This window comes from Corapipo altera, unplaced genomic scaffold, assembly GCF_003945725.1.
Source record: "Corapipo altera isolate COAL_440 unplaced genomic scaffold, ASM394572v1 2c, whole genome shotgun sequence".
In the NCBI taxonomy this organism is placed as follows: Eukaryota; Metazoa; Chordata; class Aves; order Passeriformes; family Pipridae; genus Corapipo; species Corapipo altera.
Window position 1 is genome coordinate 5,270,143 of NW_020884923.1, and position 17,154 is coordinate 5,287,296.

Genomic DNA, 17,154 nt, shown 5'->3' on the forward strand with positions numbered 1-17,154 from the left:
GTAGAAAGTCAAGCCCCATCTAGGAAATGTAGTCAAAACAATTTTGTTTAACCTGCAATCCAGCTGACCTCTTAAGTAAATGGATTAAACAGGTGATAGACTGCATCATTTTGGTTCCTTCAGTACAAGAGAGACACTGTCTAACCAGGAGAGCTCAGCAGGGACCACCAACATTGTCAAGACTAGAGCCCTTTACCCATGGGGAAGTGTCTGGGGAAGCTGGGCTTTAATCAGTTTGGAGAAGGGAAGGTTTTGGGGTTCCCTAATAGCAGCCCCTCAGTACCCATGAGGAGTGTATCAAGATGGCAGCCAGGCTCTTCACAGTGGTGCACGGCAGGAGGACATGGGATAACTCGAATAAGTTGAAACAAGCAAGGTTCAGACAGGACTGCCAAGCAAGGTTGCCTAGTCCTTGCCACTGTAGGCTGTGAAGACCCAAATGGATAAATCCTGGGCAACCTGTCACTCAAAGATGACTTTACTTTGAGCAGGGGTTTGAACTACAGATCTCCTAAAGTCTTTTCCAGCTTATGTGATTCTATGATCCTTAATAACAGTGATCTTACATAACTTAGCATCTGAGGTCTTTTAGTGCAGAGAGCCAGTCTTGAGAGAGCCACAAATATCATAAATAAGCAGGGAAAAGGGGAGTTCCTGACAGATACTTTTCAATTTCAAAACAGGGAACAGTAAACCCTCCAAAGATCCCCTTCTACATTCTGTGGTTCAACCAGTAAAACAAAGGAACAAAACAGTAGGCTAAAACTGTAGCAACTCCCTGGTGCTAAAACTATAGCACCATCCTGTTACTGGAATGCAAACTCGGCCTGAAAAATACAGAGGCAAAGTAAAAATAACTGATGGCAAAATAATTGCACCTTAATGAGGATATTCATAAATTCCATCACTTTATCTCAGCAATAGTTTTTCCAATATTCTGAGAATAAAACTTTATCTCTATAGGTCAGTAATTTTTAAAATTATTTATCGAACCACAAACAAGAATTAACAAAACCTATGTAAACCAACACAAACAAGATGCAATCATTGCAAAAAGTACTGGCGTATTTTTGGAGACAGCATGAGCTACAGGACCAAGTCTGAGCACATGCCTTGCCCTGTTTGGCAAGGGCTAGTTTTGTAGAAAGCAGAGTAATCTGTTTTGGCAGGGCATACACACCTTCTCTGTGAAAACAGATCATGACTCAGAACTCACCTGCTTGTCACCACAGCTGAAACACAGCTCTCACCCAAGCTAGCTTTAGTGATCGGGATTGTCTCTCCCTTCCCCCATTCCCCTGCCCCCCACTGAATTGATACTTTTTGTAGTGTAGATGAACTATACTTGAGGTGAACATAACGATTTTAGAATTAACTATCAAAAGTGATGATACTTTAAAACTACAGAGGGCTTTTTTCTCTCTCAATATATGGAATAGTTTCTAGAAATAAATATTTTTTCAGAAAAAAATAATGGCAACAAGAACCATTTTTCTGAATCTCAAAGACAATGGCTTAGCTAAAAAAAACCCCACACCCAAACTCCCACTTGATGTTTTCCTTATATGCTTTTAAAAAGTTCTTGACTAAGAAAACTTTTTCCAGTTGTATCTCATTTACATGCCTTTCAAAGTTCATAATGCCTGGACTTTATACTTAACTTTAATTTTAAACTATTTCATGGCTTATAATTATTCAGTACTTAATGAAAACAGATCTAGTTCCTCCTCCAAAGATACTGATATCAATGGGAAGAAAATAGTCTTATTTGAGACTTCTAACAGATATGTTCACTCCGTTTTATAGCAAATTATGTATATTAGAATGGGGAGTCTACTGTTCTCCACACATACTGACTACATAAAACATTAGAAAGCATTTCTAAAAGTATGAACACAAACTAGTAGCACAAATTTTATTCAAAATACATATCTGAAGAATCCTATTTAGTTTTAAAATTTTGAGTTACTAAAGTTTCCCCAATAGTCTTACTGCTGTAGTCTTAATGTGAAGGATATGCAGTAATTTCTAATAATATTAACAAAATCAGAGAAATCCAACAAATAAATGAGATTCTAGATGCAATTCAGAGAGCTTTAACTAGGAACCTATTTATTAATGATGTTATTTGAAAACTAAAATTATTTCAATAATTCTTTTTCTGTTCTTTCAGATCCTAAGAACAGACACAATCTGGAAACATACATTTGAAACAGATATGATTTACATTATATTAATGCTATTAATTTTCAGTGCAGGCAATCTGTATAAAAGGAACAGAATAAAACCTAAGGACAAAAAGTGTACAAAAGAGAATTCAAAGATGAACAGTTAAAAAAGAAAAATAAATCAAAGCAGAGCACAGGTAATGGACAAGGGGCTACACTGCACAGTGCATTAATGAAAGGATCATGGTAAAATAAAACAAGGAACAAGTGATTAAATTTGAAATAAGGTATTTGTCATTGTAAAGTAATGAGAATGTGAATTATGATAGCAATTATGATTCATAACTTTTTCGGTGAAAGGAAGACGACGAGTACATTTGATTGTCAGAGAAGTCAAAAGTAGTTTTCAGACACTGAGGTGTGAACTGATACAGTCAGAACAGTAAGAAACAAACTTAAAAAAAAAAAAAGGGCTAAAAGCATGGGTTTGGAAATACAAGCAGGATTTTGAGCACAGTTTGGGTGTACGAAGAAAGAAGAAGAAATTGTAAATATGCCACAAGAAATTGTAAAATCCACACTCAGGGGATTATTGATTGATTGACTGGAAAAGAGGATTCCAGAGAGCAAGGAAATTGAAGAGGCTTCAGATCCATATCGCAGATCATCTTGGTAATCTTGCACTTAGTGTTGAGACTGAGCTCCTGATAATTCTTCTAAAGAAGGTAGTTCAGACATTCATAATATACAGCAAATTGGTTGTTAAAAGTAGAGTTATTTATCATACAGAAAAAAGGCAAACATTTTTTCCCACCTTTCAGAAAGCGTGATAAGAGTACAACGCCTCAGCTCACTTTGCATTTAGCTACTGCATGAACTGTGTTTAACCAAGTTGTTTCTGAGGAGTCTGATTTTAATAGTTTTCACTTGTTCTTGGCAGTTATCCTGGCCATCCCAGGCAAAAAGACTGTGTTCTGTGCAGGGTATATTTCATGCATAGCCATGGATTTTCACAGAAGCTGTTTATGCCATTTTAACTACATATTGAAGTTACAGAATCAGATTCAAGATGCTCTGGTATAAAAAAAGCTACATAAGCAAATGAAAAGGATCAGTGTGCCAAGTCTAAGAACTTCCTCTTAACAGACACCAGTTACATATTTACATGCATACATATTTTGTCCCTGTTTGCTGCAGTGAAGAATTAATTTTCTTTTCAATTCCAAATTCAAAAGACAATAAGTTTAGAGACTACAAAACTCCTCATAAGAAAAAAAATTATAAATATCCTCTGAACCCTTGACAAAATGTATATGCTCAGATGATTTGATAGACTTCAACTGTTCTATGGCTTTTCAGCATTATATTCATAAAACACAGCGACTCTGCAGACAAGACATTCTGTGGGGCTAAAAGGCATTTCTTTCTAGAAACTGCTAAAGCAATGCTAACATCAATTAAACCCAGAGGGTGTAAAAAGACAGGAGACCTGTAAGTCATTTTCTGAAAATCAATATATCTATCTCAGTTCCTTAAACAGTCATTGAAACATGCTGAGATTTTTTTTTCTCCCAACTTACTCCTTGCCCATTGATTATTTTCAGTAGTTTTTCCATTTACAATACTGAAAAAAATTGCCAAGAGGAGTCCATAACATGTATGTTAACTCCACAACAAGAGGAGTTATAATAAAATAACAATCTCCAGGATTATTGATAAAATTTTAAGAGAGGAGACAAGATCTGGCATAGAAGCTTTATGAACACTTAAAGCAACAACAGAAATCATTCAAAAGTACACACTCCTTGAAAAACACATCAGCCAGCACTATAATACAATATGAATAGATATATCCTGGGAGCAAAAAGAATAAGGAGAATCCATTTTATTATATTCATCTTTCAGAATAATTTCCATTCAAACTCCAATTAAAAAAAAAAGTCAAATCAAACTGAAATAAGTATAATTATGAACAGAAAGACAGAGTAAATAAAATTGGAAAACCTGCTGTCTACAGTGAACACCAACAGTTTTCCCTCCTAAAGTATTATTCCAAATTTTTAAAGGGGAAAAAAGAATCTCTCTCCAGATTGAGTCACTAAAGTAAGATCTTATGTATACTCACTGCATAGTACCTAATCAAATAGAATTCAAGATGATAGCCTGCACACTAAAAACAAGGTCATTACTATTAGGGCCTATCTATATAAACAAAGACTTTAAACATCTAAAATACAGACTCTGGATTGAAAAGAAAGTGATTAAATGGCCACAGTAAGCCTTTTTGAAGATGGCAGAAGGATGGATTGAGGTTTCATTCTGATACATTTTTTAAAGTCTTACTTCTGCTTGGGAATCAGTATGTTGAATTTCTGATCTAAAATTACTTTGCTGACAAAAAAATTATCTATCAGGAAATCTAAATGAATATAACATAATTGAAGTAAAAAATTTGGGGACCAAAGAAAACTTCATCTAAGTCAAATGTTTCCATATGCATATGAGCTGCTATAACATTCTAGGTTCCTTGGTTAGCCAGGCTGATGGGACTTGAAACATACATATAGCCTCAATTCTATTCCTTCTCTTCCTCCACATGCATAGAAGAGTTTAGCTCTGCTACAGTAAGTTGTACAAAATACTTCCATTTTTAAATACCCTAAAATGAAACTGGATGAAGAAGAAAGACAACAAAACACCTTACATAAAACAAACAAAAAAGGACCCCCTCATGAAAATCCTCAAGGAACTTGTAAAAAAATCATTGAGTGGCTTTTATTTATTTCAATAGCCTCAAGGTATTTAATATTCCAAACACATCCAGAATTATTTGCACATTCATTTATTAATATTTATTACTGGAAGTACTTTGCTTTATTGAAAAAGAAAAGTCATTAGCATGATAATTTGGTCTCTTTATATCAACAAAAAAAGAAGATGAACCACAGAAGCACCATTCTGAATTCTTTCATCTGCTGACAGACTTACCTTTTCTGTGAGCCATAAAGATTTTTTAACGTGATATGACAGCTGAGAACAACTTTCTTCTAATAAATTTATTTCAAAAACATAAAATGGATAGAAAATTTACAGCTCAGAGCTAAATAGAGAGCAATTGCTAAGTGTTAACAAAAGAAAGCACTGCACCTGTCTAAAGAGCAGAATGGCTGGATGTAGAGGAAAAATAAATCCTTTGACTGTGCCCCATTTACTCATGTATTTTATGTGGCAACAGTAACACTGAAAACATGTTCTAAACCAAGTCAAGATCCTGAATTTGTTTTATTTTGCACTTAACAGTTAGCTGCAACAATAAGACCCTTTTTCTGCTAGAAAGTGTTGTGGCTTTCTGAAGCTATTTCAGTAGAGGATATTGTATGCCTGGTATGTTCAAGGTGGTCTTTGTAGTATATAAGAGTAGCTTGTCTTCTCTACACATTGATGAAATTGCTCTCAGCTGTAATTTTAAAAAGAGCTCTGCATGTCTAAAAAGAGAGACATCATCTATTATTTTTTTCTCATTATTAACATATTTATTTTCTAAACCATAGCCTACTAACCAGTTCATACTTCTCTATGAATTTAAGTGACCTGGATGCAGAAATATCACTGGCTAATGAAAGGACTTTTAGGAAGCAAGGTTTATTGCTATTTTTTAAGTGTTCTCCATCTATAAAGAACATTAAGACACAACCATACATGTCTACTTGCATCTTGTTTTAATGTTTACAACTGAAAACTACCTGTATACACACTCTATTTTTTTTTAATTAAAATAATTTTTTTTTTTTAATTCTTGCAAATTTGAAAGTTGTGTAAGACACAAGCGTAATATTTTTGGAATCTTACATTTTAGGTAAGTGACAGACACTCACCCCAAGACAGTCATCACTGCAAATATATGATTACTCCTCTCTGTTAAGGAAGAGTAACAAAATTAAAAAGCTTCTGTCTGTTACTTAGGAAATGTCTTCCTCTTTCTTTCTGATAATTCCTCTTTCTCACAGTCTCTTCTCAAAAGTCAGGTTTTAAAGTGGTTGAGAAATAAAGATGGTATCATTTGCTATTCTACATTTCTGCTGTAGTGACAATACTTTTTTCCTTAGAGACTGAAAGAATAGAAGAGGAAGAAATGGATCCATAGCAAGCTAAATGAAATCAAGATGCTGAATAAGCAGGACACCATAGTTTTTGGATTTTTTAAAATCAGTTCACACAAACTTCTATTTTTCTTGAGACTATTTCCTACAATCTTTAATAAAAGGCTATATTAATTAAGCGAAAATAGTAGTTTTGAAGGAAATGGTATAGCTCAACATTAAGGTTTTCCCCCCCTTTGTTTAGAATTACATAGATATTTGGGTTTTTTCCATTTATTTTCAGAGAATTTTAGCTTTAATTTCCTGCATGCCTCTCTTGGATTTTTAACTCAAAGAAGCATTAATAATCCCACCTTCATTTTTGACAAGTTAATACTCCTCTTGCATTTGTGGTTCTCACGTTCCTTTCTAGAGAAAAGAGTAGACTCTGCCTACAGAAGTAAGGCTAAGGCTAGGGTTTCCCAAGTGAATGAGTCACACTTGGAAGTAATCTTTGGATATTTTGGTCACTCTCATCCTATCCTCCAATAAAAGGGAAAAAAATACCCAAACCCAGAAGTACTTTATGCCATTGGAAATTCTTTAGGTGAACCAGACACAGATCTTAGCACAATTCGAATGTAAATTGCTACTGACAAGACTGCACTATTTGTGCAAATGTTTTAGAAAGTCATCCTTGTTATTTGTAGTGCATTTTCACCCCAGTCCTACCAAACTAAACTCTTGAATTTCAACTGAACTTTTAACCCAATAGACACTCTTAAATGAGACTCAACTGAGCAGGCATGGTAACTGCTCAGAAAAAGGACTGATTTGCCAACAATGAAAGAGCAGTTATAATGGAATTATTTATAGATGTATACCAATAATTCTTGTAAATCCTCAATAAAGAAGCACAGGAGTCAACAGGCTAACAAAAGTCTCTCTTTTATAACTCACTTATTTCCCTTTGGCAAAGTAAGAGTGCCCAAGGCATTAGCAATTTAAAATAAGAGGGAAATAAAGCTGAGCTCAGCAAGAGGAAGAAATTTTGGCTTCCATTTGGTTTCGATTTTCTTCATTGGCTGTTTTTCTGCACTTCATAAAAATAATACCATACTTCTTTCATATTACCAAATCAAATATGAATCGCATAGCAAGTCTCTTTGAACCGGGCGTAAAATACAGTGTTCATAATTCTTCAGTACAGATATGAAATGAAAAGATACGGAAGACCTCGAAGAAAAAACATCTCTGCTTTACTTCATAATAAAACTTTAATTCCTACTGGTGACACTTTCTAAGTTAGCAGTAAGGGACATTTATGATATCCAATACTTTACTACCATCCCTAACCCTTAAATTCACCTCCTGTTCCTGAATCTCTCCTCTAACAGGAGAGATTTGTTTCAAACAAAAAACTGCAAATATCCTGAATGCATACTGAAGGCAACAAATAATCTGAAATCTTAGTAAATGTTAAACAGTATTAACAGTTTTATAAAGTAAATAAATTGTCTATTTCCAAATGTTTTGGAAATTTTTTTTCTGGTTTCCAAATAAACTTTCTTGAACAACTATGCTTAGCTAAAACCTGACTTACAAATTTTCTGATGCAATTTAATTGAAGATTTATAACTTAAGAATTATATGCAGAAATTTGTAGTCGCTAAGTCAAAGCAATGATGTTCTTTAATATTCACTTGCTTCATCTGGAATGCTTGTAGTTATCAGTTGTTTCTTGAATACTGACTCAAAGAAGTCAAAAGTTTCCTTTTCAGAATCCATAAAAGGCAAAATCATTATCTTCAGCATTTTATTGAAAGCAATACCCTTTACTTTAATCCCCCTCCAAAACGCTGCATACACACCTATTATAAAATAAAACCACCTATAATAAAATTTCTCATTTCCCCACTATATCACAATTTTTCTACAAAATCAAACCAGTGAAATTTTGCAGAAAATAATTTTCAACATTAGCCAAAGTTAATTCTAAATGTATTAATGTATTTGTTAAGCTATGAAAAAGTTTAGACACACAAAACAAATCCTTAGTTAACTGTAAGACAAGTAAGTGAAGAATTTCCTGTTAAATTAGAAAAAAAATAGCCTAGAATTGGAAGCAGATACTCTACAACAACGGATTATTTAGGAAAACACAACAAAACCTGAAAAAAATCCATCTCAAGAGTCATTTGAAGCCAAACGATTAACGATAGTTTCTCCTATGCATATCTTCCTGTAGAATCCGAAGAAAGAGCTACTCGCAGTTATATAACACAGATATTTTAATGACACACACTATTTGTATTGTTATTTATATTTCTATTGTTACCAATAACCAAACTAGGAGATTTACATTGCGGTCATATAAACACTTCTGGAAAAGGAGAGCATTTTTATACTTACTCTTTATAATGGACACCAAAATTTAAGTTCCTTAAATTATTGAATATACTTTTTTATAAGTATAGAAAACATTTACAACATATGCCTATATGATAATTTGAATAGAACCAATTTATATACTGAATATAGAGACCGTAGGCTTTTAAGAACAAGTGAGTATTTCCACAGGGACATACAAATTCATATCTAACAACCCTCATAAAAATACCAGTTAAATGATTTTGTTGTCTAGTATTCTTATAGTATTTAAATCTTCTAAAAACACAGTAAAACTACCAAACTAAGAGAAGAGCAGTATCAGACAAGAATAATTTTTAGCAAATGCATGCTGCTGCTCTTATGACATTCTTTATTTCATCATCATAGACTGGTTTAAAAACTTGTGTTATTGCAGCAGCTTTAATAAGTAATAGACTGCTGCCCATAAATCACATAACCCTTTACCATCAGTATACGTTTTAGGTTTCTCACCTTGTCAATCATTTTACGGGCTTCCATTTCTTCAGAATTGGGATTTTCCAATTCAATAGTGTAAGTACCTTTGTCACTCTGGTCATCCTCATTGTCCTTTTCAGTAGCAGCAGAAATATGCTGGCTTTTCAACTTTTTGTCCATCTCCTGGTTCTGATTAGGCCTATGGCCGAGACTTCCTGAACTCCTCAACAATGCAGCTTGTAAGGCAGGTAATGCAGCAGAGGGTTCTTCTGATTTTTGTTTTAGAAGTTTGGCATGAACACCATGTACTGCTCTGTGATGTGATGAGCTGGCTTGCACAGATGAAGGGACTGCTTTCTCTCCTGATGTAGGTTTCACTTTTTCAGCTCGTGTGTGAGGTGTTGGAGATGGAGATTCTGGGCACAGAGCTCCTACATTCTGAGAAAAAGAGTAAGAACGTCTCTTTCGAGGATGGTCTTCATCAAAAAACTCAATCATAAAGGCAGTTTGACTCAAACTGCCTTGCTCTTGCTGCTTTTCTGTGGAATGGACTTTCTGGTGTGACTTTTTCAGCTCTGTATGATGATGTCTTAAGTGTTCTTCAAGTGCTGCCCGTTTACTGTAATGCCGGTGTGCACCAATATTTTCTGAATCACTTTGTGTACCATCATCATGCTTATTCCCTACAAGCAAAGCAAAAGAATATATAGCACAATGAAACAAAGAAAGACCCAACCCAACATATACAAAAAAACCTCAAGCAGAAAACTAGAAAGGAAGTGATTTCAAACTGGATTTCTCTTTCAACTCCAACAGCTTTCAGTACAAATTTCTCTGCAAATTTTGTACAGTTCCTGGAAAGGCAGTCAGTTTGCTGCAAGTTTAACAATGAAACACATTAGAAGCTGATTAGTAACAGGAGTGCATTTGAATTACCGTTTTCACCAATATTCTCATCTGCGAACACTTATCATTGACACACAAAAGTCAGTATTTTACCAGCTGTAGAATAGTATGTTTTTGAATCATATTAACTTTGTTACATAGTGTGTTGATTACAAATGACTACTGACACATTCTAGGCAGGGTTAAGAGGAAAAAGAAAACCTTAAAACAGCCCTTCTGATAGCGGAAATAAAACATTGAGAGCCACAGTTCACATTGTTGGATTCCTCCCACATTTACCATAGTTTATCATGAAAAATGTCTACTCAAAACTGAATTCCTTATTACACTTTCCAAGAAGAATGAGTTTTTCCATCATTCACCCCACACAGTACCTGATGTATGCATGTAAAATGGATTATTTACTTAGTCATTCCACAAACTACTGTGAGATCTATGAATAAGGATTATTCAATAAAACATGTATACTCCTATGAATACACTTAGCAATGATACCTGAAAAGGTAAGCATGGAAGGCTGGATACTTACACGTTGCAAGTCTTTAATATTACACCCTAAGTGTGTAATATTTAACACACAGCAACTTCATGTACAATGACAAGTGTCTACCCTCCTAAGTCTTTAGCTTAGTTCCTGGGAAGGAACAGTTTCACGTTCTTTGAACTCTTCTGGATCAAATCTTTCTCATGCATATATAGAATGTACAATTTGTAAATTTTTTTTATTCTCAAGAGGATAGCTTTTTTATGTTTTCTCACTTAAAACAGTTAAGATACACAGCTATTATTCAGTTAAATAGTAATTACATATTGGTTAATCTTACGAGAATAATAGCACTGAAAACACAGCTGAAATCCCAACTTACATTCCTGTTTTCTACTTTTTTGAACAGTGCCTACAAAAATTATGGGATGTTTCATATACTTACAAATAATAATAGTAAACAAACTTAATACCACAGTGAAAGCCATATAACAATTTTACTACTGGGACTTTATTATAGAATATTGTAAGAAAAAGTTGAGGACAAAAAACCAGTAAGTTTTTGTTTGTTTTGTTTTTTAAATCAAACTTTCAAAGCAGCTAGGCATATTCTTTACTGAAAAATAAAAGCAATGAGTGAGAACACAAGCAGCTCATAAAAGATTACAAAATTCAGATATTTACTACGGCCATATGCACCCCATAACTTACACCTCTTTCAGATGAAAATTAATCAGACTTTGAGAAGCTTCTGCCAGGAAAAGGATTATAAACAAAGCCTCCTTCCTATTTATCCAAGTGTCATGGCTAATATTTTAAAGAATGTTCATGAATTCAATATAGTATCATGAAGACCAAAGAATTCTGTTCTGTGATATACTCTGGAAGAAATAATAAACTATTATTTTAATGCTAGCACATTAATATAATTCTGTTTTCAGAAATTTTTTTAGGTTAATTTGGAAGAGTCAGCCTTAAAAAAGCAGACTTTTGATGAGTAAAAGAAAGCATCTTGTACCAAGTCCTAGTTAGTTTTAGAGCTAGACATGATAATGTTCTAAAATCAAGGAAAATGGGAACTGAAGGGTTAACCCACTGAAATTGAAAACAGAAAATAAGAGACTTGGAAAAAATTCTTCAGAAGTTTTCATTTTGAAAGTTCAAATGGCACTGCAGTCTTCATCTGAACATTGAAACTACTTTATTCTCTATTCTGCTAAGTGGCATTCAAAAGAAAGTACACTTATCATATTTATTATTTCATTTAATTTTATTTGAAATGTCACTGTCTGCAGTAAATGAACATTTATAATCACTTGGAACTGCATTCAAGAGCAGCACTCTTATAAATACAATATTCCACAAGCTTAGTATAAAAATTGAAGCTCTTGGTTTATTTCAGATTTCTGACTCAAACTTGACTTCATCAAATACGATCCATTTAAGCAGAGTAACTTCATGATGTATTCTTTGCCATAAATGATTTTCTTAGAGCATATGAATATTCACAGAACATACGCTATTGAAAGAGTTGCTAAAAGCATAAATTGAACTTCAGAGCTTTGATTCTAAAAAATAATTCAGCTTTTTAAAGTAATGTATCGGAAAAACTGAAATAAATAAAATTCAACTAAGGTTTGGATTTTTTCCTTTTCAGTTTCAAGGTCAATGTTTTAAATAGCTGATGCTTTCAGCTGTACTAGAACATCTCCAACTATTATACTCACTGTAAGAGGATTTAGTGTTTGGTTTCTTATCCTCTTTTTAAGACTTAATACTGCAATAAAATTTCCCAGCCCAGATCCTTGTGCACATGTGGAGTACTCATCATTTCAACTGAACTCCGCAAGGGCTCAGGGATCCTCTCACTGGATGCTGGTGAGGAATTGTTGCTTTCAGAAGCAAGCATAGCTGGAATCATTCACTTTACCTTTCAGCCTCTTCAAGTACACTGGAACGTCACTCTTAATACTTTTGGAATCCTCCTCTGTTGGTTCCCATATCATTCTAGGAGGATTGTTCTGTGCTAGCCAATCTGCTACTTTGCTCTCTGCAGCCATCATCACTGTTTGAAGCCCAGGCAGGTCCTGACCACTGGAGGAAGAAGGCTTTTTTGACTTGTGACGCTGCTCCGATGTGAATTTTGTCACGTGATCTTTGATCTTCACTTTTCCAGGAGTGTTGTCGTCGAATTCAATGGTAAAGGAAGCATGTCCTGTGGCTGCTGCATGGGAGCTTTGGGTGTCTTTTGTTGGAATTTCATGAATAGTGCTCTCTGCTACCTGTGAAGCTTGCTGGAATTCTTTGGTAGGGATTTCAAAATAACTTGGCTCCCTACAGAAAGGATAAAGTTCTTCACTTGCAGATGCAGACTGCTCCTCAGCTTGCTTGGCATCTGTGCTGCCTCCTATTAAGAAAAATAAGAAAATAGATTTCACAATACTTGGGAACTCCAGGTTCTTCAAGAATTTTCTGAACTCCTGTAAAGGCCACTTGGGTAATTTTTGGAATAAACGGTAAGATTGTGGAGAAGACTGAGCAAGGTAGTTCTGGAAAACCAATTCCAGAATTATAAAGTTTTAAGGAAAAGACAGTTCGAACTTTACCTGTATAGCATATAAAGTGGCAAAAATCTCACCCAGAATTTGTCAGAGTGCACTCCAAATATTTTTAAAAGATGCAAAGGTCAGATGAGTTATTTGAACATGGCAAACAGATAAATCACATCAGATAAATAGTTGAGATTATCATTATCGCAATTCCAAACTATTGGAGAAAAAATCAAATCAAGGTGCCCCAAAATAAGTGCTAATGGTCTGGCTTCCATCTCCTGCAGTGGATAGCTAGTATAATTTTGTTTGGTAAAATTCTTCAGAAAAACAATTCACATATTAATGAAAAATAAATATTAATTTTGGTTTGAAAAATTTAACACTGATAAGCACGGGAAAGTGTTTTGGAATTCAAACACTTACGTTTCAACAAGGGATAAAACCAAAGAATAGAGTTAAATACTGCTGTCATCTGCTCTTATTTTACTTGTTTCCTAAATTTGTACATGAACAGAAAAAGAAACAATAGCTGGAAACATGCAAATGGTACCAAGCCATGCTCAATGGCTAAAGAAAGCAGAATGTGGAAAAAGCACAGGGTAGTAATTCCAAGTTCCACTTTATAGCTGAACTGAACAAAGGTTAACGCTTCCTGTAGTTGCAGTGAAGCTATCAATGTGCCTTTAAAAAAGCACACCTTCTGGTTGCATTTCATGAACGAGTAAGCCAGCCAAAATATCTAGTATAGAGACGTGCTAAAAGCAACACAAGTTGGAGATGTTAGTAGCAATGGCAGATTAGATTGCAATGAAAGAATTCTGAATAGCTCCTACGTGATTTATCGGGGACCACATTAAGACGTTTAAGAAATCATTTCAGGTTGCCAAGTAAATAAATAAGACTGCAATTAATAGATTTCTGGTGCTAAAAATAGCACACTATATCAGCTGAGACAGTTAATATTTTTCTATGAAACTACTGTGCAATAAGGGAGCAACACAAAGCTTTATACTGAAGTCAGGAGTTCAAGGGGTAAAGGATGCAGGACGTTGTAATGCACTTATGCTGTTCCTCACAAACACAGGTATTTTGTGAGGATTTAGAAAAAGGTTAAAAATAAAAAAAAAATAACAAGGATGGCAATTTGATGTAGAGAAATATACTTTTAAAGTGAAAGAATAATAGCTGGAAAAGTTAAAAAAAGAATGATGTTATGGAGAGGAAACAAAAATAGTACACATTCTTTATTATTGCCATGTTTGGATACCAACTGGATAAAGTAACTCTGATGCAGGTAACGCAGCTTTTTAAATTAATTTTCTCTAATAACAGCTGTTGGAAACATAAAAGATATTCAGAATTCAGACAGGTTTTTCTATTGTGCTGCTGCATTCTAAGAATTTCCTAGCTAACGCTTTTCACTGCACTATCAGCTACCTTACGTCTGTGGGGCAGTTTTCAGACACTTTGACAGTATCTCACTACTCCTCTCCCTGGGAAACCGAATGTCTTTTAAGTACCCTTCCTGAATACAATTATGCTGCCAGACACACAATATAGAATGAATCGATTTTATTGATGCACAGTCCATTAAAAAAGGTTCTGTGTTTATACAGAAAATGTACAGAAATGAACAAAAATCACACTTTGCAGCTCCTAGATTTTAGGTAAAGTACCATCCCTCTCCATTTGTTTTATTTAGCTAACAAGCTGGAATGGATCAAGCTCTAGCAGGATCAAATCTAGAGCCTGGATCCTTACAATATGAAACACTGTCAATGAACAGGAGAGTAATCCACCACAGAGCCAATTCATAGATATCTTATTTTTTTCCCCTGCCATGGTTCTACTCAGACTTTGAGTCTACAATTTCATACAATTCCAATTTAATTCCAATTCCAAATTAAGCAAGTGTTCAATGCTCCTTCAAAAGATAACTGGCTAATATAGTGTGTTTTGAGAAATATTTCTACTTTTGGGCAAGGCAGCAGCAACCTACTGGCCACACAAAACCCATTATTTTTCAGTAAATATGAAATAGTGGTTCATCAACATCTTTTGAAAATCACAAGATTTTAGCCATCTGCATCGAATGTATGGCAATGAGGGGATCTCTAACACTGGTTTATCAGCATTAATGAAGAACTTCATGAAAAAATTTTCCATGTGAAAATTGCCTGCACCAAATTTAACACCTGAAATCAGTTTATACTATGACATGCACCGTATTTGATTCCAATATTTTTAATTAAACAGATGCTAGAATACTGTTTGAATCTAAATTATGACAGTTTAATCAAAAGAAGTGAGAAAGTGAACTACAACTAAATTGTAAATTTTACTAAACTAGAAAAAATTTTAGAAATTATTTAAAGAAAAATATGCAAAGTTAATTTTAAGTACTTAAAAATCCTATTTTCAGTCTGAAGTACTTGCATTTTTAGAAGAGTTAAATACATCAGAATTGATCAGGAATAAGGAATTGAAACAATGGGGAAAACAAAAAACTAATACAGATCCTAATCTGAACCACCCTTCAGTATTTTTCACCCAAATTCTTAATGCAAGTCCTTACAGCTTTCTAAATATTACAGAGAGTGATCTATAAAATAGCCTTACCTTTGAAATCCTATCATAAAATGTCATCTGCCAAGATGAAGGAAATTATACATTAAATAAATACAGACAACTTTAAGAGAAAACCCTTAAGCAAATACTGAAGATAGCAGTAATCACAGCTCTATAATATTTCAAACAGAACAAGTAGAGTATCTGTATAGCAAAAAAAGCAATTGCATGGAATTGGAAGTGTGTTTTGGGAAAATGAGGGGACAGGTAGGTTGTGAACTGCAATCTCTTTAGGGACTGAAGAGATTTCTGAACTGGCAAGAGTGAAAGGAAAGAGACAGAAAAAAGTAGCAGGATATCTGTTCATAGAGATCTCTCATTCTAAAAAGACAACTGTGCAACTCTTTCTACAAGGCAAGAAAGGAAGCAATACTGGTAGCTGCTACTCAGGTGTAGTCAGACTATTATTGAAACAATGAGTTTGTGTGAGACTAGGAGGGAAACTGTGTAATATTTGAGAAATCATAGGCTTAACCAAAGGGAGATTCAGGGAGATCCTTTACTAGAGAACATGGCTTATGAGGAAAGGCTGAGAGAGCAGAGTTTATTTAATCTCAAGAAGAGGAGGCTCAGGGGGGACCTCATCGCTCTCTACAAACACCTAAAAGGAAGGTTGTAGTGAGGTGGGGACTGGTCTCCTCTACTGTTCCTGCAGTGAGAAGACCAGAGGAAATGACTGTAAGCTGAGACTGGGGAGATCCATATTAGATATTAGAAAAAAAAAATTTCAGTGTGGGCAGGCATTGGAATAGGTTTCCTAGGGAGATGGTGGAGTCACCACCCCTGAAGGTGTTCAAGAGGCATCTGGATCTGGAGCTGGGTGTTTTGGTTTAGTGGTTTAGGGGTTTCAATGGTAGTGCTGGATGGATGGTGGGATTGGATGATCTTGAAGGTCTCTTCCAACCCTGATAATTTGATTTGATTCTATTCTACTCTATCCTAATCAGAGATGATCACCATCAATATTCACTTCATGACATTAGCAGAGTTGATTACAATTTGTAGGACTTTCGGGGTTTTTTAAGTCTTATTTCTGAAGTTACACACACAGGTAGTCAGAATCCGCAAAATTTTACTTGCCAACCTGGACAAGAAATATCACAGGTGTCCGTGCCATTCAACATAAACTATCACATATACAAAAAACTGCCTGTGTATATGAATATATTATCATCTGCAAAAAAAGGAAACCTCAGAAAATATTTTTCATAGTCTTCAGATTTTTAGTAGTGCTCTTCTCTTTCTGCCTTAAAAATACAATTTTAAGAATAAAACTTTTAAAAGAAAATGATCTGGAATTCACAGAGCATTTATTGAAAAAATGTCTGTAAACCTGGAGCAATATATTTATTTGCAATAGGTATAAGAAGCAGCCAAGATACCATATGTACACAAAATCCCAAAATATTTTTAATGTTAGCTTTTTATTTGGCACTGTGCAATGATATGTGTAATGAAAAGAAGCTGAAGTTAGTGCTTTCAAGTGCTTA

At 34.5% G+C, this 17,154-nt stretch overlaps 1 protein-coding gene across 11 annotated transcripts in view; it reads right to left on the reverse strand.

Annotated features, from left to right (window-relative positions):
- Positions 1 to 17,154, reverse strand: part of CEP170 (centrosomal protein 170) — a 98,569-nt gene that overhangs the window by 38,274 nt on the left and 43,141 nt on the right. For 10 of the 11 annotated variants that reach the window (XM_027657319.1, XM_027657315.1, XM_027657316.1 and 7 more), the window contains exons 8-9: positions 12,415 to 12,891; positions 9,131 to 9,777 (exon numbers count right to left, since the gene is read on the reverse strand). In XM_027657319.1, coding sequence (XP_027513120.1) covers positions 9,131 to 9,777; positions 12,415 to 12,891 — 1,124 coding nt within the window. The remainder of the gene's footprint in view (positions 1 to 9,130; positions 9,778 to 12,414; positions 12,892 to 17,154) is intronic. The other variant, XM_027657317.1, reaches the window with a different exon arrangement.